The sequence below is a fragment of the Brachycentrus maculatus genome, unplaced genomic scaffold, assembly GCF_059751285.1.
Source record: "Brachycentrus maculatus isolate JH-2025_06_01 unplaced genomic scaffold, ASM5975128v1 h1tg000213l, whole genome shotgun sequence".
NCBI classification, from domain to species: domain Eukaryota; kingdom Metazoa; phylum Arthropoda; class Insecta; order Trichoptera; family Brachycentridae; genus Brachycentrus; species Brachycentrus maculatus.
This window is the reverse complement of record NW_028280964.1, coordinates 162,755-175,026: the sequence shown is the minus strand read 5'-3', so window position 1 is coordinate 175,026 and position 12,272 is coordinate 162,755. Positions and strand designations below refer to the sequence as shown.

At 34.5% G+C, this 12,272-nt stretch overlaps 1 protein-coding gene across 1 annotated transcript in view; it reads right to left on the bottom strand.

Moving 5' to 3' along the window:
- Positions 1 to 1,261: 1,261 nt before the first annotated feature.
- LOC148306999 (uncharacterized) overlaps positions 1,262 to 12,272 on the bottom strand; it is a gene marked incomplete at its 5' end in the record, with an annotated part of 171,539 nt that continues 160,528 nt past the window's right edge. Inside the window, one exon of the mRNA XM_088264066.1 lies at positions 1,262 to 2,322. Coding sequence (XP_088120192.1) covers positions 1,411 to 2,322 — 912 coding nt within the window. The remainder of the gene's footprint in view (positions 2,323 to 12,272) is intronic.

The window sequence follows — 12,272 nt, the reverse complement described above, 5'->3', positions numbered from 1 at the left end:
TGAATAACTATTCTGTTGATCGCAGTCCAAAATATTACCAATACTGGCTTGCCTTGCCGGAAAAAAATATTAATGCCCGGTCAATGATTTTAAAATAAATATTTAGGTGACTTTGACTCTTCACCATGAAAAAAATATATACGATGCTAACCTGGCAAGTTATTTTAAAAGTTTGTTAAATTTATGTCATTTTAAAAACAGTAATAAATTTACGATATTTTACTTTACCTACTTAACTATTATGGGACACCCTGTATTTTCACAAAAACATTTCTAATACAGTCATATAATTGTACACCCACTCGATTCGCAGAATAAAGTAGATATCAATTAAGAATTTCATTTTATATATAAGAATACAATAAACATTCCGCTAGGAGGTGCAGTTAGAAAAAATACAAAGGAACATATTTAATTCTCAAGGAAGCAGATATTGAAGGTTATATACTTACTTGATTGTAAGAGAAAAAAGAAGAAGAAAAAAGATAAACTGATACATATATTTTTTTTGAATAAAAGAGAAATATTAGTGTTTTTATTACATACACAAATATTTCGATTTCATACTATTTCTGTGAGCCTAAGCGGCTCATTATTAGAAATAGGTACAGATTGTGGTAGAGTGGGTTCGAACCGAGAAACTCTGACTTAAGAGTCCGCGACACTAACCACGGGACCACAACCCGACGAAGTGAACAGAGGCGAATTGAGGAGTAATTTTCCAAAAAAAAACATAAAAATAAAGTTTTAAAAAAAATATACATATAAATATTTTAGATTGAAGAATAAAGATTAAAGATTTATTTTACAAGGTTAATGTACATGCTAGTTGGGTTTTCTACCTTGAGCATTGAAAGAAAATTGGGTCAAAAATTGTACAGGTTTTTCTCTTCAAATTGGACGTTTAACATACCAAATTGGACCCAGTGTATCTTCAGTACACATTGCGCGCACAGACTATGTCAGCGCGCCGCGCATGCTTGCCAACTTGACGACTAACGCACTTGGTAGTCTAGAGAATAAAATATGTAGGCAGGTAGGTATTCACATCGACGGTATATGTAGAACAAATATGAATTTATATATATATATATATATATATATATATATATATATATATATATATATATATATATATATATATATATATATATATATATATATATATAATTTTATATAAGTCCAATTTGATATGTTAAGCATCCAATTAAAAGTGAAAAACCTGTTTCATTAAAATATTTTAAATAAATAAAAACATTAATTTGACTGGGTAAAAGAGATTATATTTCATTACCGAGGGATAAACATATAGTGTGTCGACATTATTTTAATATTATTGATTATTACATTAGTTATTGGAACAAAATCGACAGCAAAGCGATAAAGAGAAGTGAAGATCTACCGATATAACTAGTCTAACGTATCCAGAATGTTATCTGAAGTGTTGGAAGAGTGACTTGCTCGAGGACTTCCATCGAATGACTGCAGACCGCTGCTGCACGGTCTCGAGTCGTCGAAGCAAACGCCCGAAGTGAACGGATCCGATTCGTTCGTCGGCTGTGGCGAACGTAACCGGATACCTACTCCCAGAGTGTCTTGGTCTATCGATTGATCATATGACGGGTCAGCAGTAGACTCGGGATCAACGTCGTGAGCGTCTTCCTCTTGAGACGTTCTTTCCGACCGCGATCCGGAACGGTCGAACGCATCGTCATCGGGAGACGGAATGGGTTTCGACGCGTCCCAACCAGATGTGGAAGGACCATCAGGGACGAGAATGTCGACGATGGATTCTATAGTCCTGATCAAATGAGAGGGATTGACATGTTGGATATCCCAATCTTGATTCGCATCTGGACCCGTTTGCGTCATCTGAGCTCCCGACTGAGCTAGTATCTGGGCTATTGTCTGACCAGTCTCCATGGCGGCCCTGGTGATCGACTGGCGGGTCCGCGCTGCGGACTGGGGGGACTGCGTCGCGGACTGGGGGGACTGCGTCGTGGACTGGAGGGTCTGCGTCGTGGACTGGGGTGTCTGCGTCGCGGACTGGGGGGTCTGCGTCGTGGACTGGCGGGTCTGGGTGGTGACGCCCGTCTCCGTGGTCTGTGTAGTGGACTGCGTGGTGGCGGAGTTCACGGTCTGGGTGGTGGACTGGGCGGTGACCGCCGGCGAGGTCTGGGTGGCGGTGCCCGCGGGCGGCGGGGCCGGCGGCGGCTGGGCGTGACCCGCCGCGTGCTGCGTCCTCAGCAAGATGCGCTGCAACTGCGCCTGCTGGATTATCACGGGCAGCTCGTAGTGGTGGAAGAAATACAACATTGAATGCTGAAACAAACAGAAAATACGTATTATTTTTTGACATCTCATCAAAGATGAAGAAGAATATGGAGAATTTTGTGAACAAGTATTTGGACACACTCAAAATATTGTAAAGAAAACACATACCTACATACATTAAAAGTAAAATAAGGGTAAAAAATAACCTGCCTAATTTTGTCAGCCTTTATAGTGTAATGTCATTCACTGTTTTGTAATTTTTTATAACTGTAATGGCAGTACCATCTATTGAACGTTACAGCAACACACGCAATACTTTAAAATTGCGTATGGTAGACAGAGTTATACATTTTATTTTAGATTATTGTTTCATATATTTTCATTATTGTCCTCTATCGTGGTGTAATGGTTAGCGTGTGTAGCTACCGTGCTAGAGGTCCTGGGTTCGATTCCCAGGGGGTTGTCAAATATATATAATAAGGGTTTATTTTCACTCTAATATTTGTTCAATATTACCCTAGACTGGTTCCTGAAGCTAAGGGCTTATCACCTTTCCTTCGTGTGTTAACGATCAAGATAACCCTGCATTTATATGATGCAGCATCCTGTGCACAATTGGGGTGCGGATAAGGGTTTGAATGAATGAATGAATGAAATAATAATCGATAAATAAAACTGAAAAACTAAGTAACCACACTGTCTAATAGTTTGAGCCTCAATACAGGCGTTTGTAACAAGGGGATGGATGGTGCCTTTTCATAAGTATCTACGAAAAAACTTTCACTACAATTAAATGAGAAAAAACTCAAAAGTTTTCTTAGGTTTTCCTTTGCTTCTATTTTCTACTACATTCGCCTCATAAACAAAGATAAAAATAAAATAGGTAAGTAATTACAATAATTGATGGACGAAATGGCGCTGCTGGCTAAATCCTGATTAATAAGAGGTAAGTAACTGACACATTCAGCTGCATTTTGCGAAGAGATGACAGATTATGCTTATGAATAAAAAAGTTCAACAGCCTCCCTTTAGAAATTGAAAATATAAAAGAAACGAACACTCTAAAAAATAAACTTTACCTGTCCGAGAGTATGGACGTAAATGAACGTCAGTGCAAATTTTCCTTAAAGGAGTATCGACGTTAATGAACGCCGAAGTCCGTTAGTATGATGTAACTTGTATAGCAATGACATCTGTATATTTGTGTGTAATTTTGTCATAATTAAAAATATTTAGAATAGGTTTTTAAAATAAAATTATTAAAACATAATTTCTATCTTCATAATACATCGATTAGATGAAAAAAGCAGAGAGGCACAGCGAATCGAAATATAAAAGTTCTCCATATGTATAAATGATTCAAATGTATTATGTTATACATAAAAATGTAAATATATTAAATAAAAAAATTAAATATATACCTATATATATATAGGTATATACATATAAATATATATATTATATATATATATATATATATATATATATATATATATATATATATATATATATATATATATATATATATATATATATATATATATATATATATATATATATATATATATATATATATATATATATATATACATATATAAATATATATATAAATATATATATATATATATATATATATATATATATATATATATATATATATATATATATATATATATATATATATATATATATATATATATATATATATATATATATATATATATATATATATATATATATATATATATATATATATATATATATATATATATATATATATATATATATATATATATATATATATATATATATATATATATATATATATTTATATATACATATATTTATATATACATATATATATATATATATATATATATATATATATATATATATATATATATATATATATATATATATATATATATATATATATATATATATATATATATATATATATATATATATATATATATATATATATATATATATATATATATATATATATATATATATATATATATATATATAATCACAAATCTCTCGAAGAATGAAGTAATTGAGTCACGCAAAATTTAAGCCAACAAAACATTTATTAGATCAATAAGAACAGCCATAAAATAAGATTTGAATTAACCCCCAAAACCCGGTCATGATAATAAACCGAGGCAAAACAATAATAACTTACCCACTTAAGGTAAAAGAGATGTTAAATTAACGTCTAACGCAGCGTAATTAATTTAAATATCCCTGGAAAATTATTACAAATTTGTTACAACGCTGAGCGACTTGGAAAACATTTTTTGCACTCGAGTATGAGGAAGTTGTTGAACGAGAAAACTTGTAATCTGTGCGTAATTAAGGTACCTAGCCATTGATTTCTGGTAGTCGTTCATTAACCAATATTTAAACTCCAGAAAACAAGTTATGCGTAAACTTATTGCAAATTCACATTTCGCTCACTCCTTTCGAGAAAGTCATATATCAAAAATCGACAATTTTCAGTTGTGCATGTTTTCGGAATGCCCAGAAAATATACTACATCCCAGTAAAAGTGGCATATTTTTAACTTAATATTTACCCGCTACAGGACAAAAAGTGTTGTTTTTGTAATTTGAGGAAAAGGATTTATTTTATTTTTTATTTTTTTTAGATATACTTTATATTTTTCAAATGGAGAATAAACCTTCAGGTTTAACTTAAAAAAATCTGTTGCACAGTAAAAAGTTCTGTAAGTGGCTTGATATTTATTTTTCATAAATTTAATTATATCCTTAAACTTTAAAAACGATCTCCTGAAAAATCAAGTTTTTTGATATATGACGTTGCTGAAAGGAGTGAGCGATATGTATTTTTCACCATTCAGGAGTGCTACCTCCTTATTCGTGTGCCTGGGACGAATGAAATGCTTACTTGTACGGCGCACAGCCGAATCAATGATCCGGAATCTAGTAATAAAAAGGAAATCAGCCCAAATAAAAATATAAACACGTTGCAAGCGTAAAAAGTACGGTGGGCGTGAAAAAAGTTCACAGACGCGGAAGTTTGCGTGGCCAAAGCCGGCAGTCTTCGGAGATGTCAAAGTTGCCTCGTCAACTTAAATATAAGATAATTTAGCGGGGATGCTGGAGCGCGCCGGGGACAAGTTTCTTAATTAAAACTTGTGCCGAGGCGAAAAAAGTGTGCCAACTCGAGGACAGCCCTCGCCTTGGATGATACAGAAATCAGACAACATCGTTATTTTTAATGCCTGTATACAGCTTTATTGGAAAACGGATGATCGACTGTATTTGATAATTGATCGATTCGCTGAATGTGCGGCTGAGGAAAAGGTACATGGACCTATCAAAAAATATATGGAGAGCAATATTTTTACAACATTTTGAGTGTGTCCATTTGGACCATAAAGAGTTGTGAACAAGTATTTAATTGTTACACGTGTATAAAGCGATCACTTGAACCAGTCTGAGACGGTCGCAAGACACGTAAATGCCCAGACTTTGACAAAATAATAATATGAACATTATATTTTTAGTTACTTGATTCGATAGTCAGTTTGTGGTAATTACTATCCATTTTTAATTTAAGTTTTACTCGGTTAATATCACTATTTCTTCAAATCTCTTGTGATACGTATTTCGACGCATTCCGAATCATTTTCAAACACCAAATGTGAAGCTAAAACGCAATTTTAGAGTTGTGTTCTTGGGACGTTAAATAATAAAATTAAATTAAAATAAGAAATAGCCCCAACCCCCCCTTAATCCTTCAATGTTCCAAGGACAAAACAATAAAATTTAGACGAAGCTTCACATACAGTGTTAAAAATTGATACAAAATACATCGACATACGTGTCACAGTAGATTTGAAGAAAAAGTGATATTTACTAAGTAAAACATAGAGAGAGAAAAAAATACTTTGTGGTAATACCTTTTCATTTTGAATTGAAATTTAGCTTGGTAACTACCACTATTTATTAAATTCTATTGTAACACATGTTTCGATAGATTTCCCATCATTTTCAAACATCGTACGTGAAGCATAAAATGGCAAATTAAAAATAATACGAAATTGATCATTTTAATTAGAAAAATCCATCCATCCTTGCACCCATAGTCAATGAGTTTGTATCATAATATCAGAATTTAGTGTTGAAATGTTTCCGTATTGATATGATTTGACTTCGTCGAGATACGTTGCATCTTCTTAAATTCAGATTAAGTAAACTAGAGTGGCGGAGCTTAGTACATACGCAGGTTGGCAATAGTTGAGTGAGCCGGGACGTGTTTGCCTTCAGTGCAAGCAAGTGTGGGTTACATGACGCAAACACACAAATTGGCTGCGGCGAATCGGGATGCATCTCGGCGGGATTTGGGAATTAACCGCTATCCGCAAGGAGGGAATCCAATTTGCATAGTGAACTCGGTCGGAGAAGTTGACAGACTGCTACTGCTTGCGCCCGCTGCTCCGATTGATCTAGCAACGGCGGATATACGGGAATTTCTCGAGGTTATACTGCTTCACCTGCATTACGGAATCTAAACATATTATATTTATACGGGGGGATCAAAAAGGACTTTAGTCAAATTCTTTCGCGGTAATATTTAAACGTTAACATTTTTGACAACTCAACAATTAATTTTTCAACCATATCCGCTCCCTAGGTGGAGAATATGGAGTCCATAAACTGTCTCCAGGCTTTTCTGTCGGCTGCCAGCTCCCTTGCATCCTCCCATGTCAGATCCGCGTCCCAAAGTTCTGACGAGAACTGCCGACGAATTGTCAGCAGTGGTCGCCCTGGGCGGCGCGAACCTGATGCCTAGTAAAAGAGGCAAGCTTGATGGCGGCTCTCGGGAGGCATGCGGAGTACATGGCCAAGATTTGCTGCGTCCTACGCCTTATCTCTTCATTCCTCACAAAGTCAAACCACCGCACGCCTAAAATTCTCAGCAGACACATATTCTCAACGTATAATAGATATCGATATATTTTTTCTTTCTCTTAACGTATCGCGTCGAATCCTCTCAACGTTGACTATCACTCGTGAGAATGTTTTCCTATTTTAGAGCGCCCGAAATAGCTCCTTATTGTTTCTCGACTCCTGTTCAATTTACAAATAAATCAATAAAAACGGTGTCGGGTTGTGGTCCCATGGTTAGTGTCGCAGACTCTTGAGTCAAAATATCTCGGTTCGAACCCACTCTACTACACTTTGATTCCTATTTCTAATAATGAGCCGTTTAGGCTCACAGAAATAGAAGGGAATTGAAGTATGATTATTTAAAGCACAAAAAATTATATTTTAAATCAAAAAAATACAATTGAACCATCTATAAAATTTTTACATAAAAAACACATTTTTTACAATATTTTGAGTGTGTTCAAATGCTTGTTCACAAATCTGCATTATCTCCATTAAGGAATTATTTTTTTTTCCTTTTTTGACATCTCAACAAAGATGAAGAAGAATATGGAAGTCTGAGCAATTAAAGTCTTACAACCGTCTATGGTAAGCCTAAGGGTGAAGTGATCACTTTACACGTGTAACATTAACCAATTCTACCCACGATTGACAACCACACTACTCAAATTTTTGGAACTCAAATGCCAGGTCTGTAGTAAGCCCTGAAATACTCAGACCCTGTTTTATATAAATTTTTCATATTAAACTCAATTTTTATAAAAAAAACGATAGACGGTTCATCTCAAAATGAGAAACCTATAAAATGATTTATTGTTTAAAATTGCTTTAAAAGAAAAATACGTTTCATGGCAAATTGGGATGTTCTTCAACTAACAGTATAAGGGTTTTATCACCCTGTAGATTGAGAAGAGAACCCTTAAGGAACTACATAGAAGTGTATTGGTTATGTTATCTCGATTAGCTATTCGGAAACTACTTGAATATTTGTGTTACATATAGTATGCCATTTGCGTCTAGTGTTTACATGCCTCATACCTTCCGATAAGAAACAGTAAAAAAATTAAATCTAAAATAATTATACTCCATAAAATTAAACAACAAATACACATTTTCCCACTTTTATTTTATTTGACCAGTGACTTACTTTTGATATTTTATTATAAGTTTAACTTAAATTTTGTAAAAATCCTAACTAACTAAATAACCATCACGCCGCTTACTGCAGAGGTAGGCAGAGAGAATAGAACGCCACACTATTATGTCTTTGCAAACATTCTTGGCCTCTTCCACATTCATACATTTTCTCATATATACTCGTCGATTACATCGACTCCTGACCTGACCGTTTTCACATATTTGACATACCTGATCATACAACGTTTTTTTCCGTCTTCCTCTCTCAACTATGTTAGCTTCATAAATTCGTTTTACCATTCAATTCCATACATAAGGTTTGGTACCAGGTCTTGTGCACTGCCAATTCAGCTTTCGCTGATAGGTTTTCTTTTGCTATAAATTGTTTCAGTGCACCCTTCACTCTGCTCCCAGCATTCACTCAATTTTCTTTATTAAGAAAATATACTTCCCAAATATACGAAATTATCTACCCGTTTCGGAATTTCCTCGTTTACTACAATTTTACATCCAGATCTACATTCATCTCTTTCAAACCCCATGACTTTGGATTTGCTGCACATTCATCAGCAAATTGCGTTACTTACACACATGGTACGCCTTTGTCACCAGCTCCTGCAGGTCTTCTCTGCTATCGGCAAGCAACACAACATCGTCAGCATATAAAAGGCAACAGACAGTCAAAACGATAATTTTAACTTCAATATTTAAAACATTTCAATTCTTGTTCTTCATGTAAGAAGTATCTTCAATCCTCTTATCCAAACCCTTATCTGCACCCGATGGTGCATAGGGCACTCCATTACATAAAAGCAGTTTTATCTTGATCTTTAACGTATGAAAGAAAGGCGATCAGCCCTGCGCTTCAGGGACCAGTCCAAGGTTATATATAATAAATATCAAACCCTTACCCGCAACCCTATGGTGCATAGGGCACTGCATAATATAAACGCAGTGTTATCTTGATCGTTAACACATGAAAGAAAGACTATCAGCCCTCCACTTCAGGTACAAGTCCAGAGTAATATTGAATCAATATTTGAGTAAAAAAATCACCTATATTTATTATAATAAATATTACAATGATAAATCACTTATATTTATTTGATCCCTCCCTAGCTAGGAAATGAACCTGGGACCTCCAGTACGGTAGTCGATTGAGCTGATCATTACACTATGAAGGCAAATAAGAAGTATACTACAGTTGATTTTCATTACAATACATCAAAATGGAAATTTAAAATAGTGTTTTCTTAAGTAAATAACATCACCTTTTTGTATGTTTACGTGATGAAATACTGAAAGTAATGAAAACATTAAAAGGGCCTCGAATTTTCCCGGCATAAAATAAATTTTATGTAATTCGGCCGCGTCAACTCATTAAAAATCATATTTCCATCCCCCGTTCGCCCCTGTACGCGACCCCCGCCTCCCGCAACTCACCCCCTCCGGCGACACTCTGACGGGGCTTGCATACAATATTTCTTTAAAAACTCGACAATATAGGAAAATAATATTAAAAACAAGAGCCAGAAAAAAGCCAGAGAAGTAAACATTTTTTAATACTAAAACTAAACACCTAGTGTAATGGTCAGCGCACTCGGCTACCGTTCTGGAGGTCCCGGGTTCGATTCCCAAGGGGGGGGAAATAAATATAAGTGATTTTTTCACTGTAATATTTATTCAATATTACCATGGACTGGTACCTGAAGCCGAGGGCTGATCACCCTTCCTTCATGTGTGAACGATCAAGATAACACTGCGTTTATATGACACAGTGCCCTATGCACCATTGAGGTGCGGATAAGGGTTTTATTATTTATTATTGTTATTTAAAACTAAACACTGATTTCACCCTTTACTGCATAGTGTATAAATGTATAAAAAAATATAACCGACCATTCTTTGTTGTTACTGATTGGATAAATTCATAACTCACGTATATAGTTCATAATTTAGCCAAAAGACGCGCTATGAACGCCAAAATAACAACTTCACTACGAACTGTCAATGCAGTCATGCAAAAAAAAAGTCATGCAGTGAAGGGTTAAGGGTCTACTAAGTTTTAACTAACTAACTAGCTAACCATCACGCTGCTTCACGCAGGGGTAGGTAGAGAGAATCGAACGCCACACCACTTTGTCTTTGCAAACATTCTTCGCCTCTGCCACATTCATGCATCTCCTCATACATGCCCGACGATTATTACGACTTTCAAGTATTTGACATACTTGATTGTGCCAAGTTTTCCTTGGTCTTCCTCTGCTTCTTTTTCTAACTACATTCGCCTCGTAAATTTGTTTAACCGTTCTTTCTTCACTCATACGTTCCACATGTCCAAACCATCTCAACACAAACAAAAACTAGAACAAATAAAAAAAAAACATAAAATGTTTTTTACATTACTTATTGATTCGGCATTAACTTTGTGGAATGACATGTTGATTATTAAAAAAAAATAAACACTTGTTATAAATTACTTCATGAGTTTTATTTTTATTATACACGACTGGTTTCGAAAACATACAGATGTTTTCATCTTCACGTGAAAAATAAAACTAACGAGCAAAAATATGTAAGTTTTCGAAACTTGTCGTGTATAATAAAAATAAAACTCATCAAATGGTTTACAACGAGTGTTTTTAAAAAATAATGTTTTTTTTTACCGCCAAATAATACCCTCATCAATTCCTCTCCTTTCCTTCTCCTTCCTGCTAAATCTATTATTTTATATCATACCTTTTTTTTAAATCTCTGAATGTTTTTTAATAGTTTTATAACATAATTGTGGAATTGTTTAATTGGCTTTTTTTTAACGTAACTATTTTTTGTTAATGTAATGTAATGTTTATTATTGTTAATGTAACTATTGTTTATTATATCTTTTTTATATGTAAGCTGCACGATTCCCGAATAAATTAAATAAAATAATAAATAAAAATAATATTTTAAATTAGTTCCAGACTTATGGGATAATCGTACCAAATGCATGGCAAATTTTGAATCCATTTTTATAAATGCATCTATAAACCAAATAACCGGGCAAATCATACTGAGGTCCCAGTAGTAATAATAATAATAATAAAATTGGATAACTTATATAGCGCCATTTTCGTAAAAAAATACCTCAAGGGCGCTTCACGGTGAATGAATTGGGGAAAATATTATGGTGGAAATGATTTAGCAAACAAATGTGTCTTTAGTCTCTTTCTAAATATCATCTCACTCTCACTATTTCTAACCATTGGTGGAAGAGCATTCCACGCCGTCGGTCCTGCAACAGCAAAGGCACGCTCGCCAAATTTAGTGCGTTGGTTGCGAGCTGGTAAGATAACTTTGCCCATTGCAGATGTTGTAGCCGATCGAAGCGTGAGACGTCTATCAACCAATTCATCTGGAATACACAGCTCCTTAAGATACTCTGGAGCCATATTGTGTATTGATTTATACATGAGTAGGCAGAGTTTATACTCAACCCTTTCGGGAAAGCGTAACCAGTGGAGTTTGTGAAGTAGTGGGGTGATGTGACTGAATTTAGAAATTCCAAAAATTAGTCTCGCTGCTGCGTTTAACACTGATTGCAGTCGAGTCATTTTATTGTTTGGTAGACCCGTGTATATACCGTTACAATAATCTACTCTCGATATTACAAACGCATTTATTAATTGACGGGCAGCATCAACTGGCAGATTCTTGCGAATGCTTTTAATTTGCATTAGCTGATAAAAACATGTACTTGTTGTTTTGCTAATTTGAGTAGTAGTAGTACATTTAATTTTTATAGCGAGTATATCACTTTTTTCAAGGAATAACCGCAAAGCCTTTATATTAAGAGGCTTGTCTACAGGAAAATACATCACAAACACCCAGACCAATTGACAATAAATCTTTCTTGAATTCAATTTGCAATTGGCGGGAATCGAACCCGCGACGCCAGTT